The 23404-nt window shown below is 49.1% G+C and overlaps 1 protein-coding gene across 1 annotated transcript in view; it reads left to right on the forward strand.

Moving 5' to 3' along the window:
* Positions 1-652: 652 nt before the first annotated feature.
* The window catches only part of PLCB3 (phospholipase C beta 3), an 85266-nt gene continuing 62514 nt past the window's right edge, over positions 653-23404 (forward strand). Inside the window, exons 1-3 of the mRNA XM_048512227.1 lie at positions 653-862; positions 12030-12107; positions 22166-22234. Of these exons, the coding sequence (XP_048368184.1) occupies positions 764-862; positions 12030-12107; positions 22166-22234 (246 nt within the window). The 5' untranslated portion in view covers positions 653-763. The remainder of the gene's footprint in view (positions 863-12029; positions 12108-22165; positions 22235-23404) is intronic.

Consider the following 23404-nt stretch of genomic DNA (forward strand, 5'->3'; position numbering starts at 1 on the left):
TGAGAGAGCTCCGAGAAGCTGTGACTCGCCCAAGGTCACCCAGCTGGTGTGTGGGAGTGCACAGGCTAATCTGAATTCCCCAGATAAGCCTCCACAGCTCAGGCGGCAGAGCGGGGAATCAAACCGGGTTCCTCCAGATTAGATACACGAGCTCTTAACCTCTTACGCCACTGCCTATGCACAAGGAGCCTCATCTGGCTTGTAGCTTTTGACAGACCATGAACTCACTGAACTTTTTTAAAAAGCTGGCAGCCACTGCCACATCTCGTGGCAGAGAGTTCCACCAGTCAAACAGCCGCTGGGAGAAGAACTTCTCCTCTGACCTTAACCGGTTTCCTTGGACGGCTCCGAGTTCTAAGAGAGAGAGAAAAAAATCCCTCCCCGATACCAGCCACACTTTGCAACACCCTCTGTAATCTCCCTAAGCAGCCACAACCTTGCTTGAAGGAGCATTGCCGCACCCTGCTGGGAAGTAGCACCCGGCCACTCAACGGGGCTTACTCCCGAGTAACCATGCCCCGTACCCGTGCCTCTCCAGCCCATTTTGCCCTCTGGCCTGCTGCATGCACCCACTTGGCCCGCCTCCCCCCTCCTTGCGCTCGAGGAGGAGCCCGGCTGTCTCTTTAAGCGGCTCCTCCGGGCCGGCGCCACCCCCTCCTCGCCTCGCCCCTCCCGGGCCAGGGAGAGGCACCAGCCAGCCGCCCCAGCAACAGAAGAGGCTCCGCACGGGCTGCGCGGGGTGCCGGGCGAGGTGCGCGCAGCCATGGCCGGGGCGCGCCCGGGGGTGCACGCGCTCCAGCTGGAGCCCCCGCGGGTCCCGGAGACCCTGCTCAAGGGCAGCAAGTTCATCAAGTGGGACGAGGTGAGTGGCAGGCGGGGAAAGCGCCCTCCCGCCCCTCGGCTTTGCAAACCCTTCCTGGAAAGCCGCCGCCTGGAAAGCCGCCGCTGCACCCCCGTTTCTTCGGCTTGGGGGGGGACCCCCTTTTTTTGCAATGCAGCTGCGGGCCCCGGGGATCTGCCTCCCGCCTCTTCTCTCCCCCCGCATTCTTTCAACTCTTTCCTGGGAAACAAATCCGTGCTCTTCTCAATTCTGTTCGGTGTCTTTAAAAAAAAACCCAAAACTTTCCCAAGAGGGGAATAAGGGGGCTGTGCAAATTAGAGGGCTCCTCTGTTTCCTCTCCTCCAACTTTCTTTTTGCAAACACTTTCTGGATTCTAATTACTTCTGCCCCCCCCCCCCCATCTCGTTACACACCCCGTTGCCTTTCTTATGGGGCTTTCCTCTGTAATGGGTCTGATCTTTAGCCTGGAGGGAATCGCCTGCGGGGTAACCTGGTGGGATAATTCCCTTGGGCCCCAGGGAATCCACCTTTCTGTCTCCTTCTCTTCTACCTGGGGATCCACCAAGAGTTGTCGTGTAACCAGCAAAGGGACCTCGACTTGCACTATTTAAAAAAAGTATTGCCCCCCCTTCACTCTTTGAGATCCGCCCCCCCCCCCTTCCCAATTAGGCATTCCAGTGTAATTCCGATGTTCTGGGAGGCGATCCTGTTTCTTGATTAACAACAGATCAAAAGCTTGGAAACGGGAGGATATCTCTAAATTCTTTGCATGCCTTTTTATACTGTCAATATGGATTCCTTGGATGTGGGACCAGCAGTTTGCTCTTGAGGCATCCTTGGGGTGCTCAGTGTCTTTTAACTCCACCCAAATGTTTTGAGCAGCCCCTTCCCCCTTCCTTGGGTGTAGGATGTCTAGAAGTCCCTTTTTTGGAGGAAAAGTTTGTCCCCCTTGAGCTTGGTCACCTACCCTGTGATCTGGCTCGAACATAGTATCTCAGGACTGTTGATTCTTTCAAGGTTCCTTATTGGCTTCCTTGGCTGCTGGTCTCTCGCCTGGTTGCCCAAACCTGGTCATTCCAGGGCACTGTAGGGTGCAGTTGAATGCCCCCCACACACACATACACCTTATTCTGCTGCTTCTCTGGCTGACCTCCTAGCCTGCCTTCAACTGGATCGTCCCTCTCCCTTAAATATTTGTACATATGTTTTACTCTTTGGTTTCCCCCTCAGAATCCTAAACCGATTTCTGTTCTTGCTGAAAATTTTCTGATTTGACAGTCACCCCATGGGTCAGTAATAACCCACTGCTTGCACCTTTACCTGTTTACCTTACACAGTGTTGGCAGAGATTTGCATATCTAGCTTGGGGGGAACGTTGTTCTTTGGGAGGGCATTCCTCTTTTTTTATGGTCACTTTAAATGTGTGACAAAGAGGAGGGAGGCCGTGTTTGCTATACTGCTCCAAATTTAGGGACTTGTGCGTGTGTGTACCTTGTGTGTTTTCCAGGAGTGGAGCTTGTGTGTGTATAGATAAGTCTTTCAAGCCGAAATAGTGTGTGCAAGAGGGAATATGCTTACTCGGACTGAACATGGTGTGCAGCACTGGGTGCTCTCTGTGTAGCCTTAAGGCGAGGGATGCTGAGGGCAGCAATTTTCTGCACATCTGGGGGTTTGGTGCTTTCTGAATGGGTTCTTAGTTCTGCCGTCTCAGTGTGGGGTTCATTCTAGGGACAGATGCCTGAAAACCAGCTCTGCTAAAATTGTATTTTAAGGAGAGCTTCGATAAGGACTAGGCAACCCCCGGGGTGCTTTCACACTTGCTGAATAATGCACTGCACAACTGGATTTTACTGGGTAAAATGGCAAAAGCCACTTTGCCTGTATCTTTCGGAGTGCATCTTCTTGGAAAGGGGCCCTAAAAGGCAGGGATGCAATTTCACATGTAGGTCATTTATAGGGCTGCAGGCAGTCCCTCCGTTTCCTGTGCGAACATGTAGGGTGTAGCTGAGCCCAAAGGGTGCTTATGCGGGAAGTAAATTAGAATCCGCTCGGCCACATACACGGCAGCAGCGCTGATGCCAAGATCACGGGGGCGGGGGCACACTCAGACTTCTGCCCCCCACCCCAAAATGTTGGACACTAAAATCCTCATGCTCTGACTTCTTGGGCACTCTGTGCAGCGCAAGGACAGCTGCGGTGTTGGGAAGGACATCTTTTGCCGATCAAATGCCCAGCCTTGGCACCCCCCGTTAGCCCTGTAGCCCTTCAGGGAAATGTGTCTGCAGGACCCATACTGAGCAGATGCAACTCATGTTCAGAGGTGTATGGCTTGTGGTAGCTCATAAGGGATCCTAAGCACCATTTTAGTGGGTACCTTTGGGTGGAGCCCATCCGAGGTATATAATGGGGCTGTTTCCATAGGACCCGGAGGATTCAGCCGAACTGGACTCACTGTGTTTACAAACAAAGGGGGAGTTCTTGGTGGTCTTGTAATAACAATGATTGGAAACCTTTTATTTGTGTCCCTTCTGGCCTCCCTATCCAGGAGCTGGGCCTGCCGCTCTCTCCTCTCCGCCCCCCATGTTTTCACTCTCTCTCAGCCTGGCCTGGCCTTGCCGTGGGTTTCACAATCCAGGCCCCGCGAGAGAAGAGAGACTGTGACAACATTGGCCTCACAACTTCCTTTTGCTCCATCAGACCCAAAAAAGGAAGCGGGAGCCTGAGGCGAAAAAGTCCGAAAAGGAGACAGGGGCACAGGCCCCTCCTTTGTTCTCCCTATAGATCAAAGGAGAATTGGGGTGAGGGGTGGGAGAGAAGGAAAGCAGACATGCACACCCACTACAAGAAAGTGGAGGCCGGCTCCTGAATTCCTTCCTTCTCATGGGGCCATTTCCTGCAACAGGATTGCCCTCAGCATCTCCCCATGTGTTTGGGGCCACATTTTATCCACGTTTGTGGAGGGTTGCCTTTGCCAGTGGGGCGTGGGGCTCCTTGGTGTTTGCTTCTGATACAGACGCATGGGTGTGTCCACGCACGTGGCGTGCGTAAATACTCCAGATGTTTGATTGGGGTTTCGCATATCCCCCCCCCCCCCCCGGACCTCTTGTTGAGAGTGTGGGCAGATTTTGCATCCGGGTGGGGAAGTTGAAACGCGGAGTGGGGGGCAGGGAAGAAAGTTGATATGTGTTTGGAGTGGCAGGTTGTTTTGGAGAGTGGGGGGCTGAAAACTGTTCTAGACCGGACAAGACTGTGAGGGAGAGAAATTTCAAGTGTGGTTCGTGGTCGCTCAACGGGGGGCCTGTGGGGTTCTTGGGTGCCCATCTTCGCCTCACACCCCTTTCCTCTTTCTGTTTTTCTTGTTTGAGGATGTGAAATCGAGTGAGTGTTTGCACAGCCCGCAGAAACATGTTCCTGAGGTTGTTGCCAACGGACCCCCCTCCCTCTCCCCCCCTCAAAAATGCTTCTTAACCAGCTGTGAAGACTCAGCTTGCCAACGATTCCCCGAGAAATCATGTTTAAGGCTGTGACCTCCACAAGACAGAGCAGATCTGTTGGGACGAAGCATCTCCCATAAAACATTCTTTTTTCTTGTTGAAAAAAGCGATTGGCTCGTTCCGGGCTTTGAGGACTAGTGGGTGGGTCTCTATCCCCCCCCCACCCTTGCTCATCCTTTAAGTCCTGAAATGGGGGTTCTCCCTGTTCTTTCTGCCCTTCTTAATTTTCACTTGCAGCTTGCCAGCCGCGCTTCTGGAAAGAAAGCCATTTAAAAATGTGCGTGCATGTGTGTACATGTCCCGGTGTCCAAATTCCCTGAATATTTTAGGAGGTCAATTGTGCAGTTTGCCTCTGTGTGCCCCCACCCTTCCCCCGAGTTGGGAAAATATTCAAGTGTGGGGGTGAGATGCTATTTTCAAGCCGCCTTCCCCATGGCATTCCCCCCCCCCCTTGTTGCTTCAAGAGCGATTTCCTTATCACAAGTGGGAGAGGCAGGAACAATGATTCCAGTCCAATGTTCCCACGGAGATAATGGTCCAGAGGGCAGCAGATAGGGAGGGGTACTTGATGTGAGATATTGGGTCTAGGGAGAATAAAATGACATTGCAAAGTCTCTGTTCGGTCAAAACCCTTCCTCCAATTTCCTTTTCATCTTCTACAAGAGTCTAGAGTTTTCCAGGGTCTCTGTACATTTAGTGCCGGGGTGGGTGGGGGGGAGGAGCACATATGGCCTCCATTAAAATTCCTAACTTGTAGTCCCCCGCCCCCCAAATACAGTGCCGAAGGGGGTTCCTACAACTATGGGATATTGGGAAGAGAAGGCAGGGATTTGGTGCTGGTGTGAATTTGAGAACAGCTGTATCTGTTTTTAGATAATAAAGGGAATGAGGGAGAGTCCTGTAGCAAATTGGGCATCTTGGGGATTGGTAGGGGGGAAAACCAAGTGTTTTTTTTGGCTGGGGAGGTTCGAGTATTTTTCTCAGTGGGACATAATTGAAGTTTTGCAAAACAAAAACAAACCCAAACTTTGTTGCATTGATTTTTGTTTTTAAAAAAGCAGCCGAGTTGCAATTAACCATGCTGGAGTTATCCATTAGAAATGTTCGTTGCGGGTTTGTGTTTCATGGCATGGAGATTGTGGTTACTGATTTGTCTTACCAGATTTGCACCCTATTTGCCTTTGTTTGTCGTGAACCCGCTGGCATGCAAAAGGGTAGCTTTTATTGTCATGGTTATCTTCCCTATGTTGAAACCATTCCCAGGCACGACACCTACAACCCTGTGAGGTAGGTTAGAGAAGGAAAGGGAGAGAATGATTCATCTAGAGCAGTGGTGGCGAACCTATGGCACGGGTGCCAGAGGTGGCACTCAGAGCCCTCTCTTTGGGCACTCCCAAACAGAGTCGCCCCCCCCCCCCCACACACACACATCTAGGCTGGCCTGGGCTGCTGGGCTCGATTATTAGCATTAAACCTAAAACCTAGTTTTGGGGAAGCAGTGTAGGTAACCCTGTTAAACGCTGTTAAACTGATTTTCATGTGAAGAACTAAAGCACAATCTCTTACCTGGGAGTAAGCTCGGTTGCTGGCAATGGGGCTTGCTTCTGAGTAAACCCTCCTAGGGTTGTGACTCACCCATTGGAAGAGTTGCACGGTTGCTTCAAAGCAAAGCCACCGACTACCACCAAGCTTACTCCCGAGTAACGCACGCCTAGAAACGTTTTTTCTAAACTAAAACCTCAGTATTCAGGTTATATTGCCGTGTTGGCACTTTGCAATTAATAAATGGGTTTTGGGTTGCAGTTTGGGCACTCGATCTCGAAAAGGTTTGCCATCACTGATCTAGAGCCTCTCAAAAACTTTGTGAACTAGCAGGATCTTGAACCCGAGGCTTAAAATTAAGAACTCTCTGTGTGCGGACAGGAAACACCCTTGAGTTCTTCGGAATTTAAATGGAAACTTGACCTCCTGGTCGCTAAATTCTGTAAGTCCAGCTCTTTGCTAGAGAACTGGAAATTAGCCAAGATGATTTTCTAAAAGGCCAGGAAATTAGAGGCTTGTTAGTCTAATGTTTGTCTTCGGTCAATTGGTTGAAAGCATAATTAAAGCCGGAATCATTAGTCAGTAGAAGAAAAAGCCTTGCTTAGGATTGGCATGGCTTCCGCAAAGGGGAGTACAGCTACATCCGCCTTTTGGGATTTCTTTACGAATGCCAGCTAGTGTAGAAATAGCAATGATCCAGTAGGCTCGGGCTGTCAGACAGGCAGCCTGGGGCTGGATCCAGCCAGTGGAAGGCGTTTGTCAGGCCTACAAGTCAGCTGAGGCAACCCCCCCCCTTGTTCCCAATTGGGAGCAAGGTGAGGGGGTTTCCTCAGCTGTTTCGTGGGCCTGATAAACTCTCTCAAAGCAGCCACCACCCCTGATGCTGGCTTGCCAGTCCAGGTACCCCATCCCGACCATTGCTGTTCTGGGGCCGGCCGAGGTAGCCCCCCCAGGCCCAGCCTGACCAAGTCACGTTTATGTCATATCCAGCCCTTATTACAAATGAGTTTGACACCCCTGCAGCAGGCGTTCTATACCTCGTCTTCTAACGTGTTTGACAACGTCCCTTGCCCAAGGACTCACAAGTAAATGTAGTGGATATTTTCAAAGAGAACAGGAGCTGTTACAGATTAAATTCCACAGAGGCAGCTCTCTCTGTGGAAAGTAGCCAAGCAGAAAGGTCTCTCAAAGATCTGTATGAAGGCAGGTGCTGTTTAATTGGCTCCTAGAAGGATCTAAATCCTGACTTGGATTGCCCCAGGCCCGCCTGATCTCTACGGATCCTGGACGCAAAGCAGGGTTGGCCCTGGTTAGTATTAGGATGGGAGATCCCCCAAGGAGTCCAGGGTCATGACATGAATTCAGGCAATGGCAAACCACCTCTGAACGTTTGTTGCCTCAAAAACCCCACGGGGTTACCATAAATTGGATGTGACTTTATGGCACTTTCCACCTCTACCACAGAAGGTTATAAGAACATAAGAAAGAGCCTGCTGGATCAGACCAGAGTCCATCTAGTCCAGCTCTCTGCTACTCGCAGTGGCCCACCAGGTGCCTTTGGGAGCTCACATGCAGGATGTGAAAGCAATGGCCTTCTGCTACTGTTGCTCCCGAGCACCTGGACTGTTAAGGCATTTGCAATCTCAGATCAAAGAGGATAAAGATTGGTTGCCATAAATCGACTACTCCTCCATAAATCTGTCCAAGCCCCTTTTAAAGCTATCCAGGTTAGTGGCCATCACCACCTCCTGTGGCAGCATATTCCAAACACCAATCACACGTTGCGTGAAGAAGTGTTTCCTTTTATTAGTCCCAATTCTTCCCCCCAGCATTTTCAATGAATGCCCCCTGGTTCTAGTATTGTGAGAAACAGAGAAAAATTTCTCTCTGTCAACATTTTCTACCCCATGCATAATTTTATAGACTTCAATCATATCCCCCCTCAGACGTCTCCTCTCCAAACTAAAGAGTCCCAAATGCTGCAGCCTCTCCTCATAAGGAAGGTGCTCCAGTCCCTCAATCATCCTCATTGCCCTTCTCTGCACTTTTCCCATCTCTTCGATATCCTTTTTGAGATGTGGCGACCAGAACTGAACACAGTACTCCAAGTGTGGTCGCACCACTGCTTTATATAAGGGCATGACAATCTTTGCAGTTTTATTCTCAATTCCTTTCCTAATGATCCCCAGCACAGAGTTTGCCTTTTTCACAGCTGCCATGCATAAACTCCTGGGTTGCACAGTAAAGTGGCCATGTTTGTCGATAACAGCAGATTATTCTGTGTGGTGAAGAGTCCAAGCAGATGCTGAAGAGCTGCAAAGGAATGTCTTCATACTTGCTGTATAGGCAACAAAATGATAAATGACGTTTCTGTCAGTAAATGTAAAATGATACGTGCTGAGGCAAAAAGAAAACCATAGCTTCATATATACGCAAATGGAGTCTGAACTGGCAGTGACTTATCAGGAAAGAGATTTGAGGGGCATGATGGAAGCCGTGACAAAAGGCAGCAGAGGGGGAAAAAGGCAAATTGCATTCTAGGAGTTATGAGGAAAGGATTTGAAAGTGAACCCGCCAATATTGGTATTATCACTGTAAATATCTACAGTGCCGCCTCACTGAATGTGGTTCTGACTGACCCATCTCAAAAAGGCTTTTGTGGAATTGTAAAAGGTACTTAAACGGATAATAGAAGTGATCAGGGTTTGGAGTACCGACCATTCAAGGGAAAACTAAAACATTTGGCGCTTTTTTGTTTTGGTTATGTAGCTAGTGTGATGGTACGGTTTGTGTTGAACTAGGATCTGCGAATTTCCACTCTGTTGTAAAAGCTTGCTTGGTGACCATGGGCAAGTCTCACCTTGTGTATCAAAACTACCTCACAGGGTTATAGAGAAGGTAGAATGGAGAATAGTGATGTAAGCTGCTTTGGGTTCTCATTGGGGGAGAAAGGTGGGGGAGAAATTATATCTGGAGAAAGTGGATACAGATTTGTTTCTTCCCTGAATTTTGGAATGTCACTCAAATGGAACTGACAAGGGGCCTTTCCCCACTTACCTTAAGCCCCGCGCTACTCGAGGAGAGTAGCGCGGGGTCCCTCGGCACTCCCCACTGAGAGGGGCGGCGACAGCGCAGCCGCCCCGAAGCTGCTGCTGTCGCGCCCCTCAGCGCGCAGCATCCCAGGCGCTCTTCTTAACGGCGCCTTTTGATGGCCCCGCACTTGGAAGCGCCGAGTTAATGAGACGACTGGTAGCGCCTGGGATGCCTGAAGCTCACAAGGGAGCAACAGCACGAGGCATAGAGGGTAACGACGAGAGTGGGGAAAGGCCCAAGAAATTCAGATCAAAGAAAGTACAGTTTAGTCCAGGGGTAGGGAACCTGCGGCTTGAGAGCCGCATGCGGCTCTTCTGCCCTTGCACTGTGGCTCCACGAGCCGCCAGCCCCATCCTTGCCCGCCCTGCAGGCAGCAGGGCGGGTGCACCAACTGCCCACAGTCGGCTGGGCCGCGCTGTGGGCTTCCCCTCTTGCCTGCCTTATTGGTGCGGGGCGGGCGCTTTCCCGGCGGCTGGTGAGGCCGAGCTGCCAGCTTCATCCTTGCCCGCCCTGCAGGTAGCAGGGCGGGCGCATCCATGCACTTCTCAGAATGAGCAGAGTAAAAGGTAAAAAAACCCAACCCTATATATATAGTGTTATCTTTATTTTAAATGTCAAAAATTATTTGCGGCTCCAAGTGTTTTCTTTTCCCGTGGAAAACGGGTCCAAATGGCTCTTTGAGTGTTAAAGGTTCCCTACCCCTGGCATAGATAATGCCATCTTCCCAACTGTGGATTGGGTATCAGGAAAGCTGGAGCTAGTGAGCAGGAGGTGGTGGTCCTTGGAGAACTCGGAGAGAAGGCAGAGGAAGGACCTGTATAAACCTTTTCCAGATGGGTGCATGTACATTACCGTTAAAAGCAATTTGTATCTCTCTTTCTCCTCTGGGAATTGTACTTTTATGGGGAAAGGTACCGTAGATAGCTATCTATCAGAGAATTCTTTACTCCCCAAACTATAATTCCCAGAACCTGAGTGGGGGCTGAGGTATTATAATAACTAAAATGGCATGTATTTATTTAAGAATAATGGATATTTTGAAGTTTGTTTATTTCTCAAATTTCTGAATCACCTCTCCTAGAACTGGCTCAGGGCGATTTATAGATCAACAACTGTACAATATAAGTGTCTTGGCATACGTAGACCCGTATAATTGGAAAGTCGAGTAACGGTCTAAAATATACGATGAATTAATTCAATTATCATTACAATTAAAAAGTCTAATTTAAAAATTTGATAAACATTTAATAAATTTAATAAATACCACTAGCTGAACCAACCGCTATGGCTGGATCAGATGGTAGACCAAGAAATGATGGCGACAATCACAAAACTTCAGTGGAGCCGCACATACCCATGGGGGATAGATGGTAACAGCCGGGTCTCAACGGCATTCCTGGCACCCTTGGATTCCACACATAGGTGCCAAACTTGTGCCCCTCCAGATGTTATGGACTACAGTTCCCATCATCCCCTGTCAGCATCATGCTGGCAGGAGATGATGGGAACTGTAGTCCATAACATCTGGGGGGGCGCACGTTTGACACCTGTGCTGGAAGTAGCATCGGAGTAGGACTGTGTATGATACTTTTCCAATGAACCTCACATGAGCAGAGAGAGGTTTTGGAACCAGTGGCGTTCCAAAGACCTCTGTTTGTCAGGAAGCATGGTTGGGGGGTAACAGTAACAGTCTGATGTTCAACATCTGTACCATTATGCCTAGAAAAGCTACACCCATTGAAGTTCTGTCTGTTAGACTACTGTCACAGGAGCCTTAGCCGAGAGCTGTTAGGTATTCGATCAGGGGAAACTTGAGTTCGGGTCTCAGCTGGTGTTGGCTGCATCCGTAAAGCAGGGTTAGTGGTGAGCAATCTCACAGGGTGGTTTTTTGGGGGGGAGAAACGGGTCATAAATAATGAGAAAACTCTTGGTATGTTATGAAGTGAGTGGTTAACAGTAATTGCAGATGAGGGCATTCTAGAACGTGTGTGTGTGCGTGTGTGTGTGTGTTTGTTGTGTGCAGCTTAAGGGTAATATGTGTGGCAAAAAGAATTGGAGGGAAGAATTCTGGACTTTTGCTTCCTTGGATCATTCACTGAGCACTGAAATTCTCTAGGAGTTTCATATTCCTGGTTCTCCTTTCCGCATGCAATAGACCTCTGGACTAATAAAACAAACAATTCTTTGCTGGATCAAAGCTCTAGCTGCTCTGGCCTTCTGTGTTTTGCCAGATGCTCCCAGCAAGCTCACGTGCATGTGGTAGCCTTCCCAACACCTTGTAAGGTAGAGGTAAACTTCCCCTGTAAATGGAGGTTCCATTAACCCAGTGATGGCGAACCTTTTCGAGACCGAGTGCCCAAACTGCAACCCAAAACCCACTTATTTATCGCAAAGTGCCAACACAACAATTTAACCTGAATACTGAGGTTTTAGTTTAGAAAAAATGGTTGGCTCCAAGGTGTGCGTTACTCAGGAGTAAGCTTGGTGGTAGTCGGTGGCTTTGCTTTGAAGCAACCGTGCAACTCTTCCAACGGGTGAATCACGACCCTAGGAGGGTTTACTCAGAAGCAAGCCCCATTGCCAGCAACCGAGCTTACTCCTAGGTAAAGGATCACGCTTTAGTTATTCGCATAAAAATCAGTGGGGTTTAACAGCGCTTAGCAGGGTTACCTACACTGCTTCCCCAAAACATGGTCTTAGGTTTAATGCTAATAATCAAGCCCAGTGGCCCAGGCCAGCCTAGATGGGGTGGGGGGAGCACTCTGTTTGCGTGTGCCCACAGAGAGGGCTCTGTGCCAGAAGTTCACCACCACTGCATTAACCTACACTGCATTAACCTATACTGTTTGGAAGTCATCAGTAACTTTGATAAATCTGTGCAAACCTTGTTTTCGTCATTTAAACTAATGGCAATGGTATGTTTCTTAGAGCAAAGGTCTATTTTTACTCCTGTTACCTTATCAAGTGTCTGGTACAAGGAAAGTGCAGTGTAAGCAAAATCAGTAATTCTTTGTAAATTGACAAAAGGGTGTTAACTGCTATGTTCTCTTTTTCCCCAGGAACCTACCAGTCGGGCTCTCGTGACCCTACGGGTGGACCCACAAGGGTTTTTCCTGTACTGGACAGGCCCCAGCATGGTACGTGCTCACTGGCTTGAGCAAACGCTCTGTTTCTCTTTTCTTCCTTCACCCCCTGCTGAATAGTTACCCATTTTCCTTTTTCTATTACAAGCGAGGCTTTTTATCACCGTGGCAGTATGACCAAGCCCGGAAACCCTTGGCATTTATGACGCCTTCTTATCTTGGCAGCAGGGGTAGGAAGGAGTCTGAACTAGCTTTTGTGCTGTTCCCCGGGCTGCAGGGAACAGAGGACCCCAGGAAGTCACTGCTGGGTGGGAGGGAGAAATCCACCTGTTTTACTTTCTCGCTTTAACAGAGTAATATAATCTCTAACAGAATAATAGAACCTCTCAGTAGCAAGAATCCTTTCTAGGAATTGCACATTTTAACCCTTTGAGCGAAAATTGGGGCAAGAGATCCCGTTTTAGGTTTCCTAAGTTAAGCAGCGGGTTAAAACAGTGAGGGATTCCTAGAAGTGCCTTTTCAGTGGCGTACAGCCCTAGGGACGTGGGGTCACCCATGTCCCCCGGCACATGCCTTTCGGTCATGTGGTGGGGGTGCCAAGTGCCCCCCATGTGATGAAAGGTATATGCCCTAGCCCAGTGATTTTCAATCAGGGTTCCGTGGTACCCTGGGGTACCGTGAGCATGTCCCAGGGGTACTGTGGCAATGCTACCCCCCCGCTCATTTTGGTGGTGTCTCCTGCCAGCGCCAGCAAGAACATGGAGCTGGCTTGGGGCAGGGCCTGCCACAAGGTCAGCAGCCACTTCCTCCCCCCCCGCCCCCAGTTTTTCCCTTCACCCTGGGAGGGGAAGGTGGGGGGGGGTGCAAGCAGGGGCACTGGGAGGGGAAGGTGGGGGGGATGGCAGGGGTACCGTGAAATATGAAGAATGAGGTCAAGGGTACCGTGACATCGAAAAGGTTGGTAAACACTGCCCTAGCCACATGCCTCTGAACCCTCCACCCACCTCCCTGCAGGACATCTCCTGCCATCAAAAGCTGGCCTGTACGGAGGCTGGGGGCGTGTCTTGGTACCCCTGAGTCCCACCCCCAAGCGCAGGGGGCGACCTTGCCCCGAGCCCCACCCCGGGCGTGGGGGAGGCGCCCAGAGAAGGAGTTGTCACCGGGCGCCATTTCACCCCCTCTTACGCCTCTGGGCCTTTTTCATAAGGGTTGGTCCCGTCCTTTCCTCCCTTGTTTCTCACTTTTCTTTAAGTATGTGAGGAGGGCCATAAAGGTTTTCCAGGGTGTTTGACTACCCTCAGCAGAGCAGCCAGTAGGGAGGAATGGTACTTTACAGTGCCTCTTGCTGGAAGGGCCAGGTATGCAATGCAGCCAGAGTTCAGCTGCCAGCCGCCCTGTTTCCCCCTCCGCCCCAGGGGAAGGAGAGATACCTGACAGGCTCCCTTCTTTCTACTCTCTTGTCATGCCTTCAGTAGTTGAGCTGGTTTGGCAAGTATGCTGAGATTGCAGCCGAAGGGAGAGAGAAACGAGGGAAGGGAGGGAACAAAGACATTGAGCCAATCCTCGGTCGCCTCTCCGCCCAGTTTGCTTTCTTTACTTTTTCTGATTTTGCTACAAACCCCCTGCAGGCTACCTCGGCCATCAGTACCACCTCCCCCGCCCCCCCACCTGAAACCTGATCCTTGTATCTTGTGCAATTCAGCTGCTCTGTGCTGAATCAAAGCAGTTGGTTCCTCTAGTACAGTTTGGCTTCCTTTGACTGGCCATTGCTGTCCAGGATGACAGGTAGAGAAGGAGACTTTCCCCTGTAGTGCCTGTAAGCTGAGATTTACCTGGAGAGGCCCGGTACCGAACAAGGGACCTTTTGTCTACAAAATATACAGTGGTGCTAAGACAGGGCCCCTGAAGATCAAACTGACAGATGGTTGGGCAGTGTTGGAGGTAGAAGCAACTGTATATCGGGCCAGTTTAGCTCAGAGCTATTCTCTCTGACTTTTCCACAGCTGCCTGGCAGATGTTTCTTAAACACCTGTTATGGGGAAGTCAGAGATGGAACTCGGGACCTTTGCTATGCTAATGCATAACTCCACAAGTGGGATTCATAATGAGAAATATAAGTGGAATCAACTTACTGCTGAATTAGAATTCATTAACTAGTTCTGGACAGTGAAACTCCCCCCTCCCCCCCGGCCTGACTATGGGATGTAGAATTCTTATGAAGAAGAAAAGGAGGGGGAGGAGTAGGAGTTTGGATTTATATCCCCACTTGTTTTCCTGAAAGGAGACTCAAAGGGGCTTACAATCTCCTTTCCCTTCCCCACCCCCAACAAATACCCTGTGAGGTGGGTGGGGCTGAGAGAGCTCCGAAGAACTGTGACTAGCCCAAGGTCACTCAGCTGGCATGTGTTGGAGTGCACAACCTAATCTGATTCACCAGATAAGCCTCCACAGCTCAAGTGGCAGAGTGGGGAATCCAACCCAGTTCTCCAGATTAGAGTGCACCTGCTCTTAACCACTACACCACGCTAGCGCTCCAAGTAGGTTTCTTGGGGCAGTAGGTTACCTTTTGCAGTGTACCACTGCATCCTGCCCCTGTCAGGTCCTTTTTAATAATACCTTTCCCACCTCCTCCCTTGGATAGAAGGGCTGGTAGGTATTCCTTCTCTTTTCTATCCAACCAAGTAAACTTTGGCCCATGGAAGCTTATACCCTGGAAAGACGTTAGTCTTAAAAATGCTAGTGAACTTGAATGATGTTCTGCTACTGCAGACTAACATGGCTACCAACCTGAAATTGCTATAAATTTAGTGTTCCATTGAATACTCGTAAAGAAGATCTGTTTCCGCCTCTGCCTCCAGTCATTTGCTAGAAGTGGAATTCCCCTAAACCCTTGTAATTTGTTAAGGCATCCTTATGCTCTGATCTTGAGGAATTACATCTTATGCTGCGGTTTTGAGGAACTACATACATGCCCTAGGTCAGTGATGGCGAGCCTCTGGCACGGGTGCCAGAGGTGGCACTCAGAGCCCTCTCTGGGGGCACGCACAAACAGAGTTCATTGTGTGTGGGGGGGGAATCGCCCCCCGCCACACACACACACATCTAGGCTGGCCTGGGCCACTGGGCTAGATTATTAGCATTAAACCTAGTTTTGGGGAAGCAGTGTAGGTAACCCTGTTAAACACTGTTAAGCCCCACTGGTTTTCATTCGAAGAACTAAAGCATGATCCTTTACCTGGGAATAAGCTCGGTTGCTGGCAATGGGGCTTGCTTCTGAGTAAACCCTCCTAGGGTTGTGATTCACCCGTTTGAAGAATTGCACGGTTGCCTCAAAGCAAAGCCGCCGACTACCACCAAGCTTACTCCCGAGTAACACACGTCTCAGAGCCAACCATTTTTTTCTAAACTAAAACCTCAGTATTCAGGTTAAATTGCCGTGTTGGCACTTTGCGATAAATAAGTGGGCTTTGGGTTGCAGTTTGGGCCCTCGGTCTCGAAAAGGTTCGCCATCACTGCCCTAGGAGGAGAGACTTAGGGAGCTGGGTATGTTTGGTGAAGAGAAGGTTAAGAGGTGACATGAAAGCCTTGTTTAGATATTTGAAGGGATGTCATGTTGGTGAGACAACATGTTGGTGTTTTGTGATGCTCCAGAGACTAGAACCAGGAGTAATGGGTTCAAAGTGAAGCAAAAAAGATTCCACCTAAATAATCAGGAGAAACTTCCTGACAGTGAGGGCTGTTATCTAGTGGAAGGCACGACCTCGGAGTGTGGTGGAGTCTCCTTCTTTGGAGGTTTTTCAACAGAGGCTGGATGGCCCTCTGTCAGGAGTGCTTTGATTGTGTGTTCCTGCATTGAAGGGGGTTGGACTTGATGGCCCTTGGGATCCCTTCCAACTCTATCATTCTGTGATCTGAGTTGCCCAGGAGGTCTGCCTCACTTCATGCATGTTCCTCCAGATTTCCCCCTGGTTAGTGACTGCCTTGCCCTGTGTGGCGATTGTACTTCCCTGATCTTGTGTGTGCCATCAAGTCACAGCTGACTTGCAGTGATGCTGTGCAGTTTTTGGGGCAATAGATGTTCAGAGGTGGTTTGCCATTCCCTGCCTCGGCATGGGCTGAGAGAGTTCGTAGAGAACTGTGTCTGGCCCAAGGTTGCCCAGCAGGGTCCCTGTTGAGAGGTGGGGAATCAAACCTGGTCCCCCAAATTAGAATCCGCCGCTGTTAACCACTACATCACTTCCGCTCTTAATTGGTGTGATATTCTCCTCCTGTCTCACCCCTTGCTGATGTACTTGGCCATCTATGGCCTTCTCGGTAACTGTCTTTAGTCTGTGGAATGACCTGTCTGGACCAAATACAGCTTTAAAGGTTATGTACAGCTGGATTGTTTAAAAGGACCTTCCGCTGTTAAGGAAGGTGCAGACTGTTATGTTGATTCTATGATGTTGAATTATGGATTAATGTGTTGGTAGAAAATACAGCTAGGTGGGGAATTGCAGGTAGGGGAAATCCCATCTCTGCTTTGCTCTTACTCTACCTAATTCCCCTCTCCCCACAACTCCACCAGTTGTGTATTCTCCTACTTAAAAAAAAAAAATTCACATGTTTTAAAAAATTTGCTATATCCAGACTGCACTAATTAATTCTGAGTTTGTTCACTATTTGTCCTTTTATATGTATCGGCGAACCTGTGGATCGCCGCAAGTTCACAAGAGCCTGTAGGCTAGCTAAGGGGGACCCCTCTTGGATCTGCCCGCCTCCCACCCCCCTGTTGTTAGCTGTATGATGGTACTGGGTGGATTATGCAATGGGAAATGTGGGTTTTAAGCATTTAAGGAATGTTACATGTTTAAGTCAGCGACATTGTTCTCTGTTTGGGAGAAAGAAGCGGGTTCAAAGAGGCAGAGGGAAACAAAATTCCTTGCGGCGTTAAGGAAGCCATGTTGAGCTCCCCTGCTTTATGCTTATTCTACCTGGTAGATACTACTTGAGCAGGAAATATCCCTGAGCAATAGAATGAGAAGGGGAGAGAGTCCGGCCCTGTATTACGTCTGCTCAGTTTGGAGCTCAACGGAGAAATCTGTCTTGATTTGTTTTTAAAAGATAAATCTAGATTCATTTCCTGTCTATTCATTACAGAAAAATGCACCACGCCTGTTGGAGAGTGCTGTTAGCTTTGGACACCTGAACTCCAAAACAACTCCCCCCCCCCCTTTTCTGTGGCTTTCCTCCTTCCTGCCTTCTTCTGGACGGTCCTCGCCTGCCTCAATAGCAATTTCCTTTCGGCCGGAGGGAAGCCTCGGCAACGTTTCATTCTTCGCCTCTTTGCTACCGCACAATTTCCCTGCGGTTGAAAACTCTTTTACATTTGGTCAAAGCCCAAGATAGAACAGTTAGCTTAAGTGGCTGCGTACAGCTTCCGCTGCCTCCCTCCCCCCCTTCTTTCCCACGAATGCTTGAATCACTGGCCCAGAAGTAGTGAGGACAGGGTGGGCAGGCAGGTAACAGGCACCGAAGCACGAGAGAAGTGTGACCCTCCTCCAGAGGGCTAGCAACCTCCAGATCTTCCCCTAACACCAAAATATTTCACATGAATTACGCCAGGCAAGTGGCTTCATGCCCCAGGCAAAGAGCAGATGTCTGCAACTGAGCCAATTTTTCCCGATGACTTGAGTAAGCCCAGTTTCAGTGTGCCAGACCTTTAGTAGCTGGAGTTGAAGCTAAGCAGGGTCAGCCCTTTGGGTGGGAGATCACCAAAGAAGTCCAGGATATCAAGAGAGGCAGACAATGACAAACCACCTCTGTTGCCATGAAAACTGTACAGGGTTGCCAACTGGACAGCCACCAACCCTAGCTGGATGACCTTTAGTAGCTGGAGTTGAAGGCTAAGTCATAGTAGGATCAGCCGTTGCAGCTCAGGACCAATCATGTATTTGGCTCGTGGCTTTGGGCCTTCACTTGGTTGGCTTTAAAAGGGAATTACACCAATTCATGGAGGCTAGTTTCAGAGCGTAGCTGTGTTGGTCTGCAGTAGAACATCTGGTTTCAAGTCCAGAAGCACCTTTGAGACCAGCAAGATTTTCAGAGTTTAAGCTTTCGAGAGTCAGTTCTCTTGACAGCCAGCGTGGTGTAGTGGTTAAGAGCAGGTGGATTCTAATCTGGAGAACCGGGTTTGATTCCCCACTCCTCCACCTGAGTGGCAGAGGCTTATCTGGTGCACCAGATGTGTTTCTGCACTCCTACTGGGTGACTTTGGGCTAGTCACAGTTCTTCGGAACTCTCTTAGCCCCGCCTTCCTCACAAGGTGTCTGTTGTGGGGTGAGGAGCTTGTAAGCCACCTTGAGTCTCCTTACAGGAGAGAAAGGTGGGATATAAATCCAAATTCTGTTCCTCCTTCTCTTCCTCCTCTGGAAAGCTTTTACCCTGAAAATCTTGTTGGTCTCAAAGGTGCTGTTGGTGGAGGCTAGCTGTCTATCAGTGACTATTAGCTGTAACAGCTCGACGAAACTTCAAAGTTCAGGTGCAGTCTACCTCTGAATACCAGAGATTACTGGATACATAACAGAGATTTCTGTTTGTTTTCTGCCCTGCTTTTCAATTTCCTGGAAGGATCTCTTTGCCTACTCTGGGAAGCAGAACGCCTGTCCAAAATCAGTCTTTGCTCTGATCCCAGGTTGCTTTTACGTCATATGGATGGTGGTTGAAGTGGAGCTTCTGGTGTGGATGCTGATGTCAATGACATCCAGTGAAAAATCGAAGTGGAAATAGTCTAAAACTGCTTAGTTTTATTCAAGGCAGAATGCCCGTGGAACATTTAACCCACTTTTAAAATGTGCTTGTCAGCTTTGCATTGGCCGGGTAGAATGCTGGAAGGCAGGAATAGGTCGATTTCATAGTTGGCAAAGAATATTGCCCGCACATGTCTCTTTGTACTTCCTCACATAAGAAGGCTGGAGTAGGGTTGGTGGCTGTCCAGTTGGCAGCCCTGTACAGTTTTCATGGCAACAGATGAACAGGGGTGGTTTGTCATTGTCTGCCTCTCTTGATATCCTGGACTTCTTTGGTGGTCTCCCACCCAACTACCATGTTTCCCTGAAAATAAGATAGTGTCTTATATTAATTTTTGCTCCCAAAGATGCACTATGTCTTACTTTCAGGGGATATCTTATTTTTCTGCTCCACAGCTACATGCTCTGGTGTTCTGTTCGTTGGGCATGCTTCCAAACAAAAACTTTGCTACGTCTTACTTTTGGGGGGATGCTTTATATTTAGCACTTCAGCAAAACCTCTACTACGTCTTATTCTCCGGGGATGTCTTATTTTGGGGGGAAACAGGGTACTGATCAGGGGTGACCCTGCTTAGCTCCTGATATCTGACAAGATCAGGTTAGCTCGGGGCATTCAGGCCCGGGTAAAGTAGAGATTGGCTTGCTTATTGGTCTAACAGCTGAGGAACATGGCGCATCTTAAGACTACTTGAAAGTAGTGCTGCTGTTGGCATCCATGGAGCAGTTATCGCCTCTCAACTAGTGCCTTTGTATATTAAAAGCTAAACAAAAGCTAAACCATTGGGACATTTCGGGACATCCATGAAATTCAACTTGCTGAGCCTGTAGAAGTAATAAAAAAGGGGCACAGTGGCATATCTAGGGGGCGAAAAGGGGGCATATGACCCAGGTGCCATTTGCCTGGGTCACGTGGGGGCGCATTTTGGGCCCCCGCCCCCTCAATTTCCCCCCACACTCAGTCACAAGCCAAACTCCTGATGCTGCCCCCCACATTCAAACCTTTCTCTGAGGCCGGCAGTACATTGAGCGTGGGGAGAAGGCCAGGGAGGGCTTAAACGTTCCCTGGTCTTGTTCCCACCCTCAGTGTGTTGCCACTCTCAGGGTGCTCAGTGAAAGGTTTGAATTTTTTTTTTTGCAGGAGAGATGCAGTGGGGGGGGGGGGGCGGGGAGAATTCAGTGGGGGGCAAGGGGAGTTGGGTAGGGGTGTGTGCAGCATCCAGGACGAGCCCCGGGAGCCTTTTTGTAAAGGTACACCTCTGCTCTTGGGGTGCAGCCATGCCCTACTGGTGGAGTATCTGCTTGTCCTGCAGAACATCCCAATTCCAGTCCCCAGGATGTAAAACACCTGTACCTGGGGATGTAAAACACCTGTACCTGGGGATGTGAAACACCTGTACCTGGGGATGTGAAACACCTGTACCTGGGGAGCTGCTGCCAGCCAGAGTAGACAACACTGGCCTCAGTACCAATGGCTTGACAACATATGAGGCGGATTTGCATTCTTCTTGGGTGAAACCTTTGTTTAACGCTCTGGTTGTCCTTTACCATAGACCAGGGGTCTGCAACCTGCGGCTCTCCAGATGTTCATGGGCTACAAATCCAATTGGCCATACTGGCAGGGGCTGATGGGAATTGTAGTCCGTGAACATCTGGCGAGCCGCAGGTTTCAGGCCCCTGCCATTGACAGATCATGAGAGGGAGGGTAGGAAGGGACGAATCAGTGATCAGCTCTTGTGATATTCTGTGCCAATGCTCAGGTGATGCCGATTGATCGCCACTTTGGGATCAGGAAGGAATTTGCCTCCAGACCAGACTGGCCCAGGGACCCTGGAGGTGTTTTTTTTTTGCCTTCCAATGGGCATAGAGCAGGGATCCCTGGGGCAGTTGGTAAAAGGGATGAGAAGGCAGTTGTGAATTTCCTGCATCATGCAGAAGGTAGGCTAGATGACACTTGGGGTCCCTTCCAGCTCTGTGTTTCCCCCTTGAGCAGGGGTAGGGAACCTGCGGCTCTCCAGATGTTCAGGAACTACAATTCCCATCAGCCCCTACCAGCATGGCCAATTGGCCATGCTGACAGAGGCTGATGGGAATTGTAGTTCCTGAACATCTGGAGAGCCGCAGGTTCCCTACCCCGGCCCTTGAGTATTGTAACCTGCTCTAAGTTGGCACATTTTAATACGTCTTTTATCCCTTTTGCAAGCATTGACTGGGTGCAAGCTGAAGCATCCTACTTGGAGTGACACAGCTGTAGTGGCACAGAGGGGAAATGATGAGGGTACCTTTTGGGGATGATGAAAATGTCTTGAAGTGGTCTTGCTGGCCCTTCGCTGTCAAAATGGGTTCATCTTTTTCACCTGTCTAATCAAGTGGTGCCGCTCCTTAAACGCCTACACTGATTTTCTTCCCGCTCCTGGATACCAGCACAAACTTCCCCAAGCTGCCTTCATAGCTCTCTATGGCCTTTATCTCTCTTCTGTCTTATCCCTGAGCAATGCTTTCATGACCTTTCTTCTTTCATTTGCACCAAGCTTGGCTGCTGGAAAATCCCCTGTTCCTTCCTTATGTCTGGGACATGTTTCTCTCGTTGTTGCTGCTCTGACTTCCTTCAAAAGCTTCCTCAAAGCCTGCCTCTTTTCTATGAACCCCTTACTAGATCTTCCCTTCTAAATCCCATGTAACTGGGGTCGGACCCTGTTTCTCCTTGCCTCTTCTCCCCACCCTGCTTTCCGTCAGCTCAGATTTTAGATTGTTGGCTCCTTGGGGCAGAGACCCTCCCTATAAAGTACCAAGCGTGCTCGTGATGTGCATAATAAACAGATAAGTAGCTACTTTTGTACTCTCCCAGCAGAGCTAAAGCCTTTGAAAATGAGAATTCCTGTACTTCACATAATGGGCAACAAACTGACCGTAATAATTAATGGAAATGTACCTCGATAAAATGAAAAGATTGTGTTAGAGTTCCATTAAAAAAAGAGAGAGTGATGGAGCATTAACATTTGTGACTATGAAAGGGGGAAATTTGTGTTAATGGCCAGCCTGGAACAAAGTATAATGGATACAAATGATTTTTTTTTGTGCCTCTTTTTTCTCCTTTGAAGCAGTTATGCAAAAATAAGCATCTGTTGTTCAGTGGAACATGGCAGCCGACCAGCGAGCTAAAATTAATGCACGGCTTGTCGCGTTGGGAAGAGACCTTGCTACCCAGCCTAATTAACATGTTTCAAAGTTCTTGTTTGGGCAGGAGGTGTTGAAAACGTATAGCATCAGCTAATCAATGGGCGCTGAACTAAAGGGGTCTTTTTCTTCCTTTTCCCACCCTTCTAGGAAGTTGACATTCTGGACATCAGCTCTATCCGGGACACTCGGACCGGGCGATATGCCAAACTCCCCAAGGTAACCACGAGTGCTGAAAAAGAGAGAGAACTCGGTTCAGGAACTATATTTTAGTTGAACTGAAATATGGCAAGTGTTGTTGTCTGAATGCAGGCTGCTATGCTAACTGTGGTTTTAGTCAGTCAAACCAGGGCCTAAAACCACAGTCTGAAGGTGGATTGGGGTGCTGTGTGGTTTCCGGGCTGTATGGCCGTGTTCTAGCAGCATTCTCTCCTGACGTTTCGCCTGCATCTGTGGCTGGCATCTTCAGAGGATCTGATATCAGATCCTCTGAAGATGCCAGCCACCAATCTGGCCAACATCAGGCATCTGCAACCGCCTAAGCACCTGTCACAGTTGACATTCGTGAAGCCTTCGACAATACATTGAAGGTGGATTATTTACCATGTTTAGCTTTGGATATCGTTCTGTGTGAGGTACAGGTTTGGACATCCTGACTTGTTCCCTGGTACTGTGCTTACCACAGGGCAGGAAGGAATGCCAGCCAGGTCCCTGTGTGGGAAAAGAACAACGGCCGTTAAACTTCACTTGTTGAGGCAGACCAGGATTTGAATGGTTGTCTTCAAGCTGAAAAATTTCACCAATTGGCTACATGAAAATAAATGGTGGTTCGAATCAAGCGTGTGCGTTTCGGTTTCCGTTACATTATTTTATGTTTTAAATGTTGTTTTAATGTTCAGATGTTTCATTAGGTTGCATGTTTTTAAAAAAATTATGTTTGCCACCTTGGGAGTGGAACATCTTGCCACCTTATATGGGTGGAAGGGCGGCGCAAGATGTTAGAAATAAAATAAATAGACCTTATGCATGTGATGAGTCAGTGAAACAGTTGCTCTGTTTATGGCATCAGGGGTCTTGAACCCCCCACTCTGGCTATTCTTCCTGTGCTGAGAGTGGGAGATGTCCTTAGGGTCGTCAGCAGTGGGTTAGAAAATACCTGGAGATCGGGAGGGACGGAGGCTTGGGGAGCAAAGGGACCTTAGTACGGTATAATGTGTTAGGTCTTGAACCTTGAAGCAATAAACGGACTCTGTATTGTTGATTAGCAGTGTTTATTGATTGGCATCAAAGCACCCAGCTTGACAAAGCCAGTTCTCCTGGATGGTGTAGGCCATAGGTGTCAAACTCGCGGCCCACCAGATGTTATGGACTACAGTTCCCATCATCCCC

This window comes from Sphaerodactylus townsendi, linkage group LG01, assembly GCF_021028975.2.
Source record: "Sphaerodactylus townsendi isolate TG3544 linkage group LG01, MPM_Stown_v2.3, whole genome shotgun sequence".
Classification (NCBI taxonomy): domain Eukaryota; kingdom Metazoa; phylum Chordata; class Lepidosauria; order Squamata; family Sphaerodactylidae; genus Sphaerodactylus; species Sphaerodactylus townsendi.